The following is a 20,024-nucleotide window of genomic DNA, read 5'->3' as shown; positions in this document are numbered from 1 at the left end:
GCAGCCAAGATACTTTTTGTTACTTTGTTATGTTTAGAACTAGTTTGTTATACAGTGGATTGCCTCGCCATTTCTGTGCGTCATTTGCTTACATTTACATTATAAAGTTACTTTACTTGTGAAGTTTTTATATTCTTGCAAGTTATGCGATGCAAGTGAAGAAGATTGTGTTGGAATGTGGTTGGAAGTGCAGGTTTGAATTATTGTATCTCTTTATAGAGTTTGATGAATTTGGTTTTGAGATTGCGTTGGATTGGATTGTTTAATTGATGCTCTGTGAAATATTTGAATGCTCGTAGTCTTTTTTTTTTTTTTTTTGGGTTTTTTGATCCTCGCGAATCGCGATTGGGATGTTTGCATGTGTTTTAATTATTTGTTTATCTTGAAGTTAATGGATGGTGTTTAAATGTGTTTATGCTAATCGGAACACTGATCGAACTTTTAGCAATTTGAGCTGGCCTGCATCTAGAGGAAAAAATTATGAAATTGGGCCTCAACTATCATTATAAGAAAATTTTGATTAATGAAGATTATTAATTAATGACTAATTTTATTAACAAAAAATAATTAGTCACTACATTGATAAATTTAAATATCAATTTATAAATTAAAAATTATTGGTAACTAATTTAAATGTCAATTTATAAGCTTAAAATTATTGGTAACTAAAATAATTTCAAAAATAATATAATTGGTCTCTAAATAAGTAACTAAAATCATTTATATTATGAATTAGTCTCTAAATTAATTAATAACTTAGTTACCAAAGTTTTGGTCACCAAAAGTGTAAGACCCTAGATGGATATTACTAGATAAAGCATATATCATAAAATTTCTTTTGGAATTAAGACATCATATAAAGTTCCCAAGCGCGGGAAAATTTAAAACTTATCTTGCTGTAGTTCAATCACACTATTCCATCTCTATTACATGTTCATAATAGAAAAAAAAAATCATAAAATTTATTACAAAATGCATGAAAATAAAACATAGAGAAAAATCCCCCATCGTCTGCCCCGCTCTGTCTCTATGCATTGGCGTTATCATCACCAAACACAAACACACAAACAGAAAGGGTGAGCTGAGAAAGAAAAATAATACAAACAATAAAATAATAAACATTAAGCCTCACCCAATCTATCTTAGCCAATATTTTTAGTTTATTGACTTCTTTATAACATTACACCCCAATCTCATAACCTATATGAGAAAGATCCATTCACAACCTTGGTCCTAAGGGATTATCATGCTTCCACGAACTTACCCGCTCGTGGTCCAACTCTACGGACCTCCCCGCCCGTAGTCCAACTCTACGAACATGCCTGCTCGTAGTCTAACATGTGTGAACACCTACTATGAACCTCCCCGCTCATAGTAGCCTCAAGTGTGAGCACAGTACATACGAACCTCCTCGCTCGTATCCCCACACAAGAGTACAACAGATACGAACCTCCCCCCCGTATCAATCACGCATCTCAAATCTCCGTTACGAACCTCCCCGCTTGTAACTAATCCAGCATGTCCCTGACCAAGCCATCAAGCCCATCCATGCAAATCCATTTACAACGGACCCCTACCCCTACACTATCGCTTGACGCTGCCTAAGCGCCGCCAGACAAAAATTGGGCTGCAACTGCTTAGCCCACAATACCGTAATCACCTAATATTATTATATTATCTTAAAATAATATAATAATTCAAAATTTTATATTATATTGTCTATATTTAAATACCCCATTAAAGTACAAATGCATGTAATAATTAAATTTATAATCGCAATCATTAAAATAATAAATTAACCTTTTAACCTTTAGATTCATATAATATTTTATCAACATTATACAATTATAAAATAATATAAGAAAAACATTTACTGCACCTTGGAAGAAGAATCCATTACCCGTAAACCAAAACTTAAGACACCCAAAAATATTCTTACTCCACTAGATCATCCAACTTTTAACTCTTGTACACTATGATATATTTAACTTTATACAAATTATATTACACGTAAACTTTAATATAACTTTAATTTTGGTTTACTTATCCAACCTAACTATATTATTGTCAGGATTCCAAAAATTACTCACCACTGATTTCATAATAATTAAAGGACTCAAACACCTTAAATATCAAAATAACCAAAAAAAATAATTAACTAACATTAACACTTTGAAAGCATTTTTTTCTACTATCTCATATAAAAATAATGCAGCGGAAACAAAGCAAGGAACTTCCTTTTCAAGTTGCAACTCATCTAAGCAAAATCAATTCTTCCAATGGTCATAAAATAAAAATAATAATTTAGTACCATGCAGCAAACCAAACAACAACCAAAATAGAACTATTCTATAATCTATTTTGTCCACACAGAAAACTACTCTCCTGCACTCAATCATTTACCACTTAATCATATTATTCTTATAATAATAATACTTATAATATACCTTTTTTAATCAAAGTGAACCATGACTTCCATTTTGAAATCACGTAATCCATCCATCACGTAAATTGTATATGCATTGTAAAAGGTATAAACCACATACATATCAAGGACAATATAATACTACTTTAATGCATCTTAAACACTAATGGGACCCGCGACTAGAATAAAAGAAAGAACTTGGATTCATGGCCACAAAAGGAACCCACACTTACTGTCAATTTCAATGACAAAATTCGTAGACCCCAATTTGGTGTACTAAAGTGGTTTTGCTTGATTACTTTATTTGAAACCAAAAGGCTTGCAAGTCGTAAGTCACCACAAGTAAAATTGGAGAGAGCGCCAATGGTTAGGTGAAAATGTCTCATCAAAATAACCATTGTCTTAAACCTACTAAAGAAAAGAACCTATTTATTTAATTCTACCCTTGCAGTGTCACCAACGAAAATGTAAGAACATACAAAATAAAATAGATCACAAATATTTTTTTTAATACCGCATCAGTTTATGCGGAAAGAACCAGGGTGCACCACTAATTCAACCCAATCCCCCAATTGCACATAAAGACTCTAATTATGCTTTCAGATTTCATTCGTGTACAGTTTAATCACGTGAATCGATAACACATAGTTATATGTGAATCTCATGATTTTCACATTAAAAATTAAAGAAAAAGGCTCTCATGCATTCAACATACAACCAAAACATGCATTATTCACACATTAATCAATTAGGTGCAGCTCCTCTTACCCGGTTTCTTAGCTTCATACAATTTCCAATGAATTCTTCCTTGTTCCCAAAGCTCCCCTCCTTGCCTCCACTCCAATTTCCATCTCTGGATTGCAATTCTCAGCCCTCACTTGACACACACACTATGACTCTTTGTTTTCCCCACTCACTCTTCTTTCTCTCCCCCAAATTCAGCCCGAAATAAATAATACAAATAATAAAACGAAATTAATTTAAATTCAAGGTTTTATGACCAACTGCTACTAGGGCTGGGCAAAATATATCGAACTGCACTGCACTATCAATAACTGCACTGAACTAAAAAATAGTATGTCTGAACTGCACTGAACTGGAAAATAGTTCAGAACAAACTGTACTGCACTACTAATTTTTCTAATAAACTGAACTGTACTGAACTGCACTGCACTCTAATATGAACTGAACTGAACTGTTATAAACTGAATTGTTTTATGAACTGCGCTATGTTTGAACTATTTTTGAACTGAACTATACTATTTTTTAATTGGATTACACCACTTTTGAACTTAACTACATTGTTTTTGAATTGTTTTTGAATTGAATTACACTGATTTTGAACTGAATTGCACTATTTTTGAACCAAATTACACTGATTTTGGATCAACTAGGCTACTTTTGAACCGAAATGTAATCGAATTGCCCTAATTTTGAATTGAATTGCACTGTTTTATAATTTAAAAGTACTTAGGAAATAATACTTGAAATATACATCATATTTCAATACACTAAAATCAAAATATTAATACATCTTCCATCATCTAAATTAATTATACTTGAAGGTCTCACTTCGTCATGAGAGGTTATATCTACAAAAAAAAATATTTCATCATTTTTAAAAACTTAAAATAAATTTAAAAATATCAACTAAAAAGTATATAAAGTTTTCATATAAAATCATATAAAGTATATAAAATAAAAAATAACTATTTTATTTAAATGAAAGTATTACATATCAGTGCTCTCGTATCATAGTTGTTGTTATTAAGAACCATTTCAGAATTAAAATCACTTAAAATATTAATGACATTATAAGACAAGTTAAATACACAGTCAAGAGTTATATATTATAATTACTTAATTAATAAGCTCTGATAAATTATTTATAGTTAAAAAATATGAACAAACCAATGTATAGCTTGATAATTTATATGATACATATGCTTGCACAACGTCATGACATCGTAAATTCAAAAATGGAGAAAGCGAAACAAAAGATCAAAATGGATTTCAGTTCAGTTTTTAATTAACTGGTCAAAGTACAATTTCTTCAAACTGAATTGTTTTACGGTTCAAATCAATTATTAGTATAATTAGTTCAATTATTTTTACCTCTCTGGTGTCTCAGGAGATTTCTAGCATTCATAATATTTTGGTAATATAAAACACAATTAAAATCACACTAATGGCACACACTAGACTTGAACCCAAGTCCTCCCAACATAACCAAGTACTCTAAACCCCTTAAGTTATCATTGTTTATTGTCTAAGATTTATCAAAGAACTCCCTTAAGGTATTCTCAACCCCTCATTTCTTATACTTCATTAATTATTAATTGTATGAATTTCCTGGGTCTTACAAAAAGAATTGATCTCTAATTAAAAAATTAGTCTTTAAACATATCTTTTTTTATAAAATGGGTCATTATTTGATAGTTTTATTGTAATGTATCAAATGAGGAGAAATAAATAAAAAATAAAAAATTGATGGACCAGCTCACCAGCCCATCACCCCGTAGGATGCTCGACGAGTTATATATTGCAACATGTTTTCAATGGGTGGACTGACCCGACCTGATCCGTTTTCAGCAGATCAATGATGGGTTGGGCTAAAAAGGTCAAATTGACCTATTTTGCTACTATTACAAAATATCATGATTATAATACTATTTTATTTAACTATATTATTCACTTATTTATAATATTTAAAGATATTTGAATCAGAAAAATAAAGAACATAATTGGTTAAGTTTATTACATATGTATTTCATTAATGTCGAAAAATGACTCGTGCTTTCATGTATCTCTATTAAGGCCTAAATTCATCCATCTTTTTCTTCTGTTGTTTTCTCAAAATTATCATCCAAATGAAACAACTTGCACTACATTCAAATTTGTTCTCATCCATCCTTGCCAACAGTGGAATAACAAAAACAAAGAAACTAAAAGGGAATTAAATAGAAAATAAAGTTTAACTCCAAACCCAACATATTTTTTCCATGCACAGTGCACCTTTTTTAACTAAAAGAAAGTATGAACTAGAATTATTATTTTATTACAATCTGAACTAGGATGGTACGTTGGACAACATCAATCGTCTATAGCAAACTTATATATTATTAAAAAAAAAAAAGAAAACATGTACAAAATGATGAGGTCAAACCGAGCCTTCAATGAAAAAAGTAAACTGTAGAAAGAGAAATCTGTCCATTATTATATATTATATACTAAAAGAAGGAAACATAACATTTCAAGAACTATCAACTTTTATATCCCACACTTTAAAGAAAGAAATAAGAGATGTATCATTTAAAATATTCAAACCATTTAAAACTGTTATAATCTTCTATAAATTTCTTTAAGATGTATTCTATTATAGCTTAAGATTAGAATAAAATATATTGGTTAAAATATATAAATATATATACATAAGTCTTAATATTGAAAAAAAATGCACTGGAAAGAGTAGATTAGAAGGCATATTTCCCCTTCCTTTTACTTGACCATTAACATATTTCAACATACCTTTTTCTCACATAATTTTCTGTTAAAATTGATTAAAATTTGATAAATTAGAAAAGAATTATCCAAGGAGCAGAGTTCATGCACTCTTGAAAGTCACGAGACAGAGATAGAACTCGAGGTAACTCAAAAAATCCGTTGATACTATATTGTCACTGCTATTTTGTGACATCATGAAGATCTGCTTCAATATCTGTCAGCTGAGCGCGTGTCCAAATGCAAATATATTAATCAATATATAATGTTATATTTTACTCCATCCTCCTTCACTAAATAATTATGATCAATTGAACAGAAAACGAAGTTAAGCTCCAAACCCAAACAATTTTCTAATTTGTAATGAATTTAGTCTAATTTCAAACAAACTAATAGTATTATTATGTGTTGTATATGATTTTTTATCTAAAAGGTACAATGCCAGACTTGAGTTAAATTATGGTTTTAAATCAAATTATTGATTTATAAACTTTGAGACTAATATTCATGTGTATGTTACGATAAAAAATATTTTCTTTTATTGAAAAAAGCCACGCATACCATAAATGAGGAATGATAGTATAACACATGTTCTATAAGAAGGTCAAATAAAATTAAAGTTGTATCTTAAACGTAGTTTTTCATGTTTCTAAATTTAGAAAAAAAAAATCTTATAAGTACAATAGGGTTGATATATCTATACGTGTGTTTTTATTGTTAAAGAATATATTTATGATAATTTGTTTAAATTAAGTGTTATGCATTTATTTTGTGATGAAATATTTTGTAGTTCTTTTTTTATTATAATAATTTATTATTATTATTTTATTATTTTTTCTAACAAATCCCTGGCAACCCGATAAAAATATCATAAAATTTACAGAATTTAAATGAGTAAAACATAACCCTAAAAAAATCAAGTTTAAACTCGTTTCTTAACACAACTGATGAGTATATTGCATTTTGGAAGATTTCATGAAAGACGATATCTTATCCTTATTTTCAAAAGGATCAATCCTATTGTATATCCAACTAACGCTACAAATGACTAATTTCTAAATGGTGAGGGATTCCTTTTTTTTACACTCGTATGGACTGATCCTCATTGTACCATATTTATATGTATTATTGTAACTTGATGGAAAAAAAAAAAAAACTTTTTCGTCATTCACAAAAATTTAAATATTGTACAATATGTCTTTGACTGGATTGAATAATTAAAAGTGGAATTGAAAAAAAAAATATATAGAAAGAGACAATAAATGAACGGAAATGAAATATGTTTGATTAAAAGAAATGAAAAGAATGGAACTTAAAATATTTATAATATTGATATATTACTATCATTATCATTTCTCATATATTATATTTAAAAATATTTGAAAGAAATAAACAACATAAGTGATTAAGTTTATGCCTAAAAATCACCCATCTTTTCCATATGTTGTTTTTCGCAATTATCATTAAAATGAAGCAATTTTCACTGCTTTTAAATTCGTCTCACCCACATGGGACATCAGTAGAAGAACAATGTTGGACCAAAAAATCATCATCAACTAATTCGAGAATTACTCTACTAATAGCAAAATAAAATCAAAGGATATTAAATTATTTAATAGAAAGAAGAACATCTTTTTGTTTATTAAAAAATATCTAAACTTTTATCTTTAAAACTCCATAAATAGTTTGAATTGTATATAATAACAATATTCAATTTTAGTTTGAATGGTATTTAAAGAAACTCTACTTTCTCTTATCTTTCTCTTATCTATTCGACATGTGCTATTTCTTTTTCATCAATACATCTTGTAATTTGTACTTGAACTCCTTTTTCACCTTCTTGTTCAATTAATTCAATTTCAATTTATTAAATAGCTTTTTTGGTTGTTTTACAAAATGAAACTCTATTATTCAATTGTCCAAATATAAATACAGCAAGAATAATAGGTGTTTATAAGCATTTGTAACTTTTACAATACCAAGAATATATGTGGAAACTCTAAATTTAGAGAAAAACCACACTTGTTGTCTATAGACAAACACAAATTAATACCATATGAAAATTTGTATAACAAATAGACAACACTTCCAAATTCTGACCTCAAATATATCCAAATTCGTTGTCTAGACTACATTTTGTAATACTCTACTACAAGACAATAAAAAAAGTTTAAATTCCATCTCAAACCTTTTTATGTATACATTAGTTATTGTGGATTAAGAAACAAAAACTTAAAGTGCCTTAGATTATATGGCATTCTTTGTTGAAAGATGAAAACAATACTTTCATGGTGGCTTAGCGGTTAGAAGGAAGAAAAGAGAAAGAAAGATCGTGGATTATATATATATTAAAAAAGATAATATTAAAAAAAATGTACTAGAAAGTAGATTAGAAGGCTTATTTCCCCTCCTTTTACTTGACCATTAACATATTATAACACAGCTTTTTCTCACATAATTTTTTTGTTAAAATGGATTAAAATATGATAAATTAGAAAAGAATTATCCAAAGAGCAGAGTTCATGTACTATTGAAAATCAGTAGACAGACACAGAACTCGAGGGTAACTCCAAAGATCAGAGTTGACACTATATTGTGACATCATCAAGATCTGCTTCAATATCTGTTAGCTGAGTGTGTTTCCAAATGTAAATATATCAATCAATATATAATGTTATATTTTACTCGATCCTCCTTCACTAAATAATTATGCCATGTTATATTATCAATTGAACAGAAAACGAAGTTAAGCTCCAAAACCAAACAAATTTATCATCTGTTTGTAGTACAGTGCACTTAAATCACATATGGAAAATAGTTAAGGTTTAGATTGATACCTTCAACAAGGCAAGTTTTTGAAGGAATACAAATTGAATGAATAACACATTATGTAAATTTTGTTTCCATTTCAGTCACCGAGGGAAGAATTGAACTAAAATCCCTGAAAAAATGTAATGTAAAAGTTATCACACACAAAGTCACACTTGCATATACATGAGAGCAATCATTTCAAAGTTGAACAAAACAAAGTTTTGTACCATTAAGATGATGAAAAAGGAGGAAAAAGTGTGGGTGCAGAACCTGGTCGCTGCAAATCAGGTAAGTAATGCAGTACTCAGTCATGGCTGCAGATGCACAGAGGAGAACATCAATTCCAATCCATACAAACAACACTCGGATTTTGACTTTAACATATATATATATATTGTGTTATAACACTTCACTCACTATTATTTGTATATAATCAAATTAAACCTTATATCTTGTGAATTCTTATGAATGAATTGGGATATCCTATATTTCCTTATCTTATTAATTAGTGAAGATAAAAATTCAAGAATATAACGAATTTCCTTGACAAGCAAAATTTTCTTTTTAATCAGCAAAGAAATATATTGATTATAAAACATTATTACATACCAAAATCTGACGAATCTCCTTATAAATTTTCACAAGAAAAAAAAAAACTCTATTCAATGCTCTATATATATAACTAGAATGAGTTTATGAAGTTATTGCTTTATTCTTTGTTGTTGTATTAGCTTTCTAGCACAATATAGGAACACCTAACAACCTTTGTATAATGCTCTTGCAAGCAAAAAAAACAGCCGCTCTAAACTTCATGGTCTAGGTTATAGATCTAAGAGTAATGTACAATTATCTTAATATTAATCATATCACAAGCAAATATTTTGTGATGTGTTCCTAACATGTGAATCTAAAAGTAGTAGGTGTTTGCGGAATTTTGAGCAGTCTAGATCTAGAGACGATATGCTACATGAGCTACATAGTGTGCATCCTTTTATTATATCTAAGAACAGAAATAGAGGCAACAGAGATAATTGAAGTTAAGAGTATTTTTTAATTATAGTTAAGAGTATTTGTTCTCTTTGGATATATGAACTCCTAGAAAAAAAATGAATCACTAATACAACTATGCAAGAAATGGTTCACACAGAGATGAACTGAAAGCCTAAGAAGATGAACAGAAATGGAGGCAACAGAGATAATTGAAGGGGCTCCTTCAGTCCAAGCAAAAGAGACAGGATGCAAAATATCTCCTGCTTCATTCATTCACACAAGTACAGTAACAAAACACCTCTTATCAATAACCCCTACTGTGTGTAAGAATGACACAGCAGATACTTCAGCAACCCTCCATACCTTTGCTAGGACTGAAGAAACTCCTTCACTCTTTCTCTCCCACTAATCTCAGTATCAATGCATTTCTTGCAGCCTCACCAGGTTAATAAATAAATCAATCAACACATTACTATCTATACATACCTCAATGGGTTTTCTGAGTTTTTCTTAATTAGTTATTCAATCCTTTGTGCTACATATACTTCAATTGTGTATATTTGTTTCGAATTATGTCAACAGGTTCTTTCATAATTATAATATTCATATATTTGTTTTCAATTATGTGAATGAATGGTCAAAATTAGAATTCACACATAAGGGTATATACACCAACAATCCAAAACCTAGAACAGAAAATAGGCGTGGTTAGGTATAGAACTCCAATTGCAGGAACCCTAATTCTTAGAACTGCAACAGTGAAAAAAGATTAATCCAACACAACACAATATAGAGAGTAAATTTAATTGTAGAAAGATGAAAGATAGAATAGAACAATTGCGGATTTGAATTAAAACCTCAAATAAAAAGAACAGAAATTAAATTGAAAGTTAGAATTATGTAAGAAGAAGGTGAGAGCAAAGATGCTCAGACGCTGCTTCTGATGCCAACAACCCAACCCTAAACGTGTTTCTGTGGTAGACAGAGGAAGAAAGCCAAATTTATAAAACGAAATCATGAAAATAAATAGTAGAATCATTTATTATTTTTGTTTTTATTTTCAGAATTCATATAGTAGAGACATGATTTGTTGTCCCATGCATATGTACAATTCAATTTCATATCAAATGAGAGCCTAGGATTCTTCACATTTGAATTTTTTCAAATATGTCACAATTTTTTAGTTACCATATATCAAAACAGTAGAACGTCTATAAACCCTATAAATTAAAATATTTTTTGACCTATCTGTTCACAAGTAACAAATTACTGCAAATGGTAAAACAAAATACAGTACAATAATTATAAAGGAGGGTCTTTTAGTAATTGTCTTCGAATATTCATAATTTATTATCAATTTTATCCTTACCGTCATAACTTATTTTATTGATTTTATTAAGCAAATTATATATATGATAAAATATATGTGAAACTCCAAAATTGTACTCTGTAATATGTAATTAAACTTAGTAGTTCTTAGTTGTATTTAATGTTAATTAACCAGCTGATTGTTACAAATAATTTTTATAAATAAATTATAATTTTATATTCGAGAGCAGCATTTTATTTATTATATAACTTTATTTTATAAACATCAACAAATATTACATTTTATAATAATAATAATAATAATAATAATAATAATAACACTTTTAACTTTTTCTAATTAATTTTAAATTCATGACCATTACCTATTTGTTTTAATAATACTATTTATCACAAGTTATCAAGAACTTATAAAATTAATTTAAATTCTATAATTATAGGTAAAATTATAATTATATTTTACTAATCTCATGTTTGATGTTGATTATATAATTAACAATCTTGTATATTCTTACCCATAACGCGTGAATTGTCGGTGTAACTCCCGATATCTGAGTTCATACTGTATTGTCAATTCTATTTTCTGAAATCATAAAAATGTGCTTCAGTATCTGTTTCAGTATCTGTCAGCTGAGTGTCAGCTGAGTGTGTCCAAATGCAAATATATGAATATATAATGTTATCTCATTCACCGACTAATACTCGCTCAGACCTAGAAGACGATATGCAGTATATGAATATATATGAACACAAATAGAGGCAGCAGAAAGAATTGAAGAGTCTCCCTTCAATCCAAGCAAAAGAGACATCCATGTTTCATTCATTCACACAAGTACAGTACCAAAACACCCTACTCTGTGTGTACGAACCCTCTATTCATTACTCAGTAAAAATCCATTTCTTGAAGTCTGAGAGATAATAAATTATTCAATCAATACATTAATATATCTATACAACATACCTGAAGGGGTTTTCTGTAACTGCTTCTTAAATCCTATGCATTTGTGTATTTGTTTTGAACTATGTGAAGGGGCTTACCTACTTTTCTATTCATAATATTAATATATTTTATCTCTTTGTTGATCCAAATCAACAAGATTACCTATCAACAAGTATATATGCTGTATCAAAGATCTGATCTGCGGCAAGCTAAATCACCAAAATACAGATGAGAAAAACTGAGATAATAAGTTATGAGTGTACAAGTAGGGTGCATGGATGAAATACTTTGATATGACTTTCACAGATTATTGAGTAGTTTTTTAGTGAGAAGAGGCTTACATTCTGTTTGTTTAAATCCTTTCTCTTCTGTTGAAGCAAATGAAAGAGGCTCAAGTGAATCCTGTGCAACTTTGAAAACTCCAAATTACATTTCATTTCAAAAACATTTTGGTCAAAATTACACTTCACATCTAAGGGTATATATATAATATACCAGCAATCCAACACCCACAAAATAAAATAAGGTCGGTAGGCACAGAACACCGACTGCGGGAACCCTAATCTTGAGAACTGCAACGACAGTGAAGAATGATTAATACGACATAACACAAAATCGAGAGTAAATTTAATTTTAGAGATGAAAGGTAGAAAATTTGTGGGTACGAAGCGAAAGAGTTAATTTTCTGTGTCTGGATGACATAAAATGAAAATAACATAAATTAAAGTTGGAAGTTAGAATATACAGGGAGATGAAGTTGAGAGGAGAAGCCAGGATGCTCAATACTGGTTCCGCTGCAATAAACCCATAAACTAGGTTTTCTTTTTTATCGGACAAATCCATATATAAAAAGTTCTGTACAATGTTCCCTAACATTAGGTTAGGTCTCATAATTGATGTGTATATTTGAAATGTAAACTCCCCTGCCCTAAACCAGGTGTCCTTTCTATCTGTGGTACACAGACCAAGAAAACGAAATTTCAAAAAGGACTCGCAGATTGACCAATGTCTAATAATGAAAATAAATTGTATAATCATTTATTATTATTTTTCTTTTTTTCTGTCTTCAGAATTCATATAGTAGAGACATGATTGCTGTCCTATGCATTCGTACAAATCAATTTCATATCTGTTGACAGCACGGGGTTTTACTATGTCCTCATGAACTTCACTTAGTTAATTAGACAATTATGATATAATAGTATTTTATGTCTGGTTAATTGTAACATTCCAATATAGTATACGACTATAATAGTATAATCGTCTATACATATATATAAATTACTTGAAATTATGTTTATTCGAGGAAAAGTACTTCTTTGTACTTTCATGGTATTTGATAAAGAAAATTATAATAATTATTTAGCATAATTAGTAGGATATTACACATGTAACGAAAAACCCTAAAAAAACATTCATCAAGCTGATTTTGTAATGTTAAATTAAACTTAAAATTCATTTCTTAAGTTTATAAAATTTGTTTGTAAGGTGATATTTAAAGTTACTTATATATATTGTGAACTCATTTTATCTCTAACACATTAAAATATACATATTATGTGTAAGAATGTGAAATAGGAGTTTTGATATATGGATTTGTGGTTTTGATTTTGTTATACTATACATATACATATATAAAGGTTCAAAGTTTTTCGTAGATGATGTTGTATACTTAGTTTTATTTGAAATGACTTGTGGAGTTGTTTAATTTTGAGTGGTACCTACAACGAGTTAAAGTTATTAAGTATACTAAAATTTAATTATATATATGATCATTTGGTATGTAGTAGTATTGTATAGACTAATAAATATGTTATGTTTTGTTGATAGTACAACAACTCATAATTTTCAAGAGTAATAATATTTTTTTTTCTCTTTTTGTTATGTGAGAAATCAATATTAGCATTATCTCTGGTACTACAAATATATTTGAAGGCTTCCGAAGAGCCATTATACATCTAATTAGAAGTTTAATAAAAACTTTTTAAGTTTCAAGGATATTTGTCTAAATAGATATCATATTGAGATAAATAATGAAGAAAAAATAGAATATCTATATATCATTAGACTTTGGTTGAATAAAAAATGTGTACTCGAGAAATTATTAGTCTTCTCTTATGGCTTGTACTACACATATATTAGTATAATTGAAACACATGTCATTGTAAGCTAGAATCTTATGAATCAAACTGAATTTCTTGTTTGGCATGATTAGTTGAGTCGTCCTCGATCTATCATGATGCTGAAAATAGTTTAAAATATATGTTGGCACCAACTTAAAAGTCAAAAACTTCTTCAATCCAATTATTTCTCATATATTGTATGTTCACAAAGAAGAATTGATAATAAGGCCATCACCAAAAATATTAGAAATTAGTCAATCACATTTTTAGAACAAATACATATGTGATATTTGTGGTTCAATACACCTATCACGTGGATCATTTAGATATTTTATGATTTTACTTTATGCATTTACTAGATGGTCACATATTTTTGTATTATCAATTAGCAGTCAGACATGTGCAAAGTTATTAGCACAATTAATTAACTTAAGAGCTCACTCCCAAATTATCTTATTAAGGAAATCTATCTTGATAATGTTGGTGACACTAGTGCATTTATATTATTTTACCTTGGCCATTATGTCGTGGTTCCTCAGCAAACGAGGCATATCAAAACGCGGTAGCATTTTTTAAATTTTAGCGAACTTTTATACCTCAATTCCTATAATAACCGCTGCATAAACACTTATATGCCTCGGATCATACCCAATCGAGGCATAAAACCTGAAAAATGTTTTCAAAACTCCCGCTCTTCTCACATTTTAAAACTGGACGATCCAGATTATGCCTCAGTTTTCCAATACCTGAGGCATAAAGACATTATGGTCTTGGTTGACTGCCACCTGAGGCATATAAGTTAATTAATTTCAAAAAAGTTAAAAACTATTTTAATTAAATTGCAGTACGTATATGCCTTGATTAGGAATATACCTAAGGTAGAAGGAAATATAAGCCTCATGTGAGTTGGACCCGAGAAAGAATGTGGTATATGCCTTGGTTGCAAATTGAACCGAGGCAAAAATATTTATTTAGGGTTTAAAATGGGGACAAATCTTCTTCTTCTTTGGATTGATATTCAAGTACAGTGGCAATTTTTAGCAAGTGTTGAATATTGCATTGTATATCATGTTGAGATTGGGCAAAAAGTGAAGAAAACAAGAATGGAATTACTTTCTGCCGTTGTACCTCCAATTTAAAGAAATAAGGGTTCAAATTGCTTAAGCTCGTCAACATTGACATAAAGCAGCTTCTCTCTAACAAACCCATCGACGTCAACTATGGCACCCTCGACATGAGCTGGTAATCGATAACCTAATCTAACCTAATTCTCCATTTCATACTAAAAAATGGACTTGTAGACTGATAATGTTAAATTTTACCATTATATAAGTCTTATTTCATTCAGAAAACCAACTCTTCCATAGCTTTTTCAATTTTACCTTGCTTTTGTAAATAAATACATTTTGGGTTACATTAATATAAATTTACCATTGATTCCCATTTTTTATGCTTTTTGTAGATTGGAAGCTTTGTTCCAAAAACTCAACGAAGTGAGTAATCTTGAGTAGCAAAAAGAAGTTTAAAAACATCAAAATATGGAAGAAACAGCCAATGTCGGATGACACAAGGTCAGCGCCAGGCGACAACATGTTTCTAGGGACTCAACGCCTGGCGAGCCACAACAAGCACCAAGTGACAACCTTTCTAGGGGCTCACCGCCTGGCGGCACCTAGAGATCGTCGGCTGGTACACAAAGAATTTCAACACCTGTTTTACAGGTTGTGCCTAAAAGTGAGAAGCTTCCGCCAGGCGCCACTTTTGTTGATTTGGCATGTTTGCCCTATTTCTCTGTGTTTTTGCGAGGGAACCCCATCTTGGACATTTTGGAGCTCGAACAACATGATTTGGAGTGTTTGGAGGACTGTTAGGGCTTGTGGGAACTATCCCTTCTTCCTCATTGTATCTCTTTCCTCTTCCACTTTCATTTCGTAAGCTTGTGCTCTCCATGACAATGGAGAGTTAAACCCATTTTGTTGGGGGTATATGTAGACATTGAACTTTCATGTATTTGTGAATGTTTTGAATATATATATATATATATATATGCTTTTTCCATTAATTGTTAGTGTCTTTGTTTCTTTACTTAATGTTTGCTTTGTTTTAACTATTCATTGCATGATATTTTGGTCATTAGGTATTGAAAAATATCTCTTGAAACCTAGACTTTGAACAATATACCTAATGGAACTTGTATCTAGGAATAGAGCTTGACCCATTATTTGCCTTAAACCCTAGTTTGTAAAGCGGGTTTGCTTATTTAGGGATTCAAGGAATTGACTCTTAATACGGAAACCTGACCTCATTCAACTAAGGGATTAGGGTTTGAGTAGACTTGTGGGTTGACATTAGTAATTTAATGGAGAAGAGTTTTAATGTTTTATATGCATGAGAGTGAAGTCGGTGAAATCTAACCAAAACAATATCAATCCATTGCATTTCTAGTCTTTTTCATATTCTAAAGTTTCAAATATCCAAGTTTACCTTTTACTTGTTTATGCAAAATTTACTTTCTTACACAAAAATCCAAATTATGGATTCATTCTTTAGTTTAAATTAGTTATTAATTACATGATTATTTAGTATACACAAGTCTTTTGGGAAATGATATTCCGATCTTACCGGTTACTACTTATGTGACTTGGTACACTTGCCAGAGTCTTAATAAACTTATTAATAAAACATCTAAAATTGGTTGCAAGATCATTACTTATTATGAGAACTAATCTTCCAATGACTACTTGGGGATATGCAATTTTGCATACTAGAGTATTGATTCGCATCAAGCCAACACGTTATCACAAATATTCTATTATGCAATTGATTTTTGGTCAATAACCTAATATTTCTCATTTAAGAATTTTTTGGGTGTGGTGTATATGTTACAATTTCCACACCAAAAGCGACTATGATGGGTCCTTAAAGACGATTGAGAATATATATTGGATATGATTTTCCATCAACAATAAAATATCTTGAAGTTCAAAGGATAATTAATTTACAAAATTAGTAAATCAATTACGAGATGTTTTTACTAACTGAAAAAGGGTAACTAAATCATATATATCAGCTGCTAATGCTCTAAATAGAATTCATATTAATTCATAAAATGCCTGAAGCATGGTAGGTTTATTGGTTGCAAAGGCACACTTGAAGTGTGGTAGGCCTATTGTTTTCAAAGATAAAAACTCTCGAATCAGAAAAAGAGCATAAATGCAAGATGACTTAATAAAAAAGGTGGAAATCCCAAAAGATTTATTTCACATAATTAATGAGTTAGTTTCAAAAGAACCTAAGGTTTCTAAAATTATTAAAAATGATGAGATCTCAATAAATTATGTCATGATTAAGATAATATGGAAGCAAAATGAAGTCAACATTGACGAGACGTTTGCATAAAATATAACAATGAATGTTATGAGTGAAAATGAGGATTAGTGACCAATGATCATTGAAGATTATCGACAAAGAAAATATTGGCAAAAATGAAAAGATGTGTACTCGGCCAGAGATTATTTCGGTGTTTTACCGAGGTCATAGTTAGGAAAATCTGGTGGTCGAGTGGGATGAAAGATACCTGGTAGATCGGGGTAGGGTCGAGGTTAAAAATGTCAAAAAAATTGTACTCGGCATTTAAGTGATTTGGTTGGTTGTTGAATAAATGTAAGGTTGTTATTATATTTAGAGATATTTTAGGGGAAAAAGATAATTTCATTTTGTATTATCTATAGGATTTAATATTTGTAACTGATTATTCTATAAATAAGAGTTTTACTCCCATGGTCAGGGGACAGATTATTTTTAGACCTAAACAAGTCTCAAGCTTGGGTTACAAATTTTCCTTTCTTTCTGTTTTTGATTAAGAATTATCTGGCACTTTTTCTTGATCAAAACATTGGCGCCCACCGTGGGGTACGGTAAAACTCGATCCTGACCCCACTAAAGAACGAGCAGAAAGAGACAGAGCTGAGGATGAATAGAGGCAGAGGTGCAGCACGAGAAGGACCGACTAGGCAGCAGATAATGCAGAGTATCTTGGAGCTGCAACGACAAAATGAGGAGATCAAACTGAAAGCGGAGGCTGATCAAATTCAGTTAGAGAAGGAGAGGGAGGAAACTCGTAAGAAAGCAGAGGAAGATCTTCAGACTCTTCGAGAAAAGGCTCTAGGTGAGAGAGAGCGACTGTGCAAAGAAGCTGAAGAAACACACCGACGGTTAGAAGACGCACTTCAACAATAGGAACAACTACAGAAGGCAAACGAGGAGATGCAAAATAGACTAGATGCCACCAGGATTGGTTACCGATACTCTAGTCGGTTAAATCCCAAGGTTAACGACGCCAACCCTTTGTCAAATACGATCATGGAGGAGCCGATTCCCCATAATTTCGTGATCCCAAAGATCGCACCCTTCACTGGAAACTCTGATCCAGAGTTATATTTAAAAGCGTTTCAGGCTCGGATGTTGATATCAGGGGGAAACGACGCAATACGTTGTAAAATGTTTATGGGCACGCTAGCCGAAATTGCTCTTGAATGGTTCAACACTATTTCGAGCTCCACAATCAACTCGTTCGCCGAATTCAAACGTGCTTTCCTGGAAAGATTTTCGGCTAATAAGGCCAAACCAGTGGAGATGGCAGACATGTTTGACATACGACAATATGCTGAAGAATCATTAAAACAGTTTCTCAATCGCTTCACCAATATTAGCATGAGAGTGGTCGATCCTAACGAGGGTTTACTTGTAAAAGCCTTTGTGAAGGGGCTTCGTGCTAGTTCTTTTAGTGAATCCTTATATCAGATCCCTCCAAAGACGTTGATGGAGATAAGACAAAGAGCAGCGGTAGAAATAGAAACTGAAGAGGCCATGCGTCACAAAAAAGCAGGAGATAAGAGGGTGTTGGCTAACACAAAGAGCGAACGAGATGTTAAAACATCTCGAAGAGAAAGGACTCCGCCTCGGACTAGGATGGATCGCAGGTTCGTTCCTTACGTAGCTCAGCAGAGAACCGAGTATATTCGAACTCGAAGAATTCCCAATTTCATATTAACTCCAGCGGAAATCCTAGAAGATGCGGAAATATCTAAACATCTGCGTTATCCAAGTAACACAGGGAGGACCCTCGAGAGCCGACCGAACGCTTGGTGTAAATTTCATCAGGCGGGAGGTCACGATACTAATTTGTGTTATGCTTTAAACAATCAGCTCTCGGTGTTAACGGATAAGGGACTCATGGGGAAATACATAAAAGTAGATGTAGATGTGAAGCCATCTGGAACTCATTCGGTTACCGATTTGCACGAAACACCCGTCCTAAGGGATTTCAATACGATAGCAGGAGGTTTCGCGGGAGGTGGACAGATCGGCTCGGCTAGGAAAAGATATGTAAGGAGTGTCATGACCACGGCCAAAATTGAAAGGCCGAAGAAAGTTCCAAACATTGTGTTTTCGAGCGAGGATATAAAAGGAGTAGTTCCACATGAAGATGATCCTATAGTATTATCTGTTATCATGATGGGAAGGAATGTTCATAGAGTACTGGTCGATCAAGGGAGTTCGGCAGATGTGATGTTCTGGAACACCTTTGTAGGGTTGCAAATACCGATAGATCAATTAAGACCTTTTGATGGAGTACTTGTTGGTTTCTAGGGAGATCAGGTGGAAGTCAAAGGGTATGTTAACCTTCGAACAACTTTTAGGGAAAAAGAAGATTCTAAAACTATATTCATACGTTATATAGTTGTTAATGTGCCTTCATCATATAACTTGCTGTTAGGAAGACCTTCTATCAATAAGTTGGGGGCCGTAATATCGACAGTTTATTTGAAGATGAAGTTTCCTACCGATGATGGGAAAGTAGTCACTTTATCAGTAAATCAAGAAGTGGCTCGCAAATGTTATGAAG

The 20,024-nt window shown here is 31.2% G+C and overlaps 1 protein-coding gene and 1 long non-coding RNA gene across 2 annotated transcripts; one reads left to right on the top strand and one right to left on the bottom strand.

Annotated features, from left to right (window-relative positions):
• Positions 1-8,705: 8,705 nt before the first annotated feature.
• On the bottom strand, positions 8,706-12,855 carry LOC114164869. Its single transcript, XR_003599608.1, has 5 exons — positions 12,739-12,855; positions 12,335-12,565; positions 11,569-11,636; positions 8,965-9,051; positions 8,706-8,867 (listed from the first exon to the last, which is right to left on the bottom strand). It is a non-coding gene; the product is annotated as an uncharacterized LOC114164869 (long non-coding RNA).
• A 5,527-nt stretch (positions 12,856-18,382) lies between these two features.
• LOC114163639 lies at positions 18,383-19,768 on the top strand. The gene has a single exon (XM_028047940.1). It carries the CDS (start codon positions 18,383-18,385, stop codon positions 19,766-19,768), a length of 1,386 nt encoding a protein of 461 aa, XP_027903741.1.
• Positions 19,769-20,024: the final 256 nt, after the last annotated feature.

Source organism: Vigna unguiculata, chromosome 9, assembly GCF_004118075.2.
Source record: "Vigna unguiculata cultivar IT97K-499-35 chromosome 9, ASM411807v1, whole genome shotgun sequence".
Classification (NCBI taxonomy): domain Eukaryota; kingdom Viridiplantae; phylum Streptophyta; class Magnoliopsida; order Fabales; family Fabaceae; genus Vigna; species Vigna unguiculata.
The sequence above is the reverse complement of the archived record's forward strand: the minus strand, read 5'-3'. Positions and strand labels throughout refer to the sequence as shown.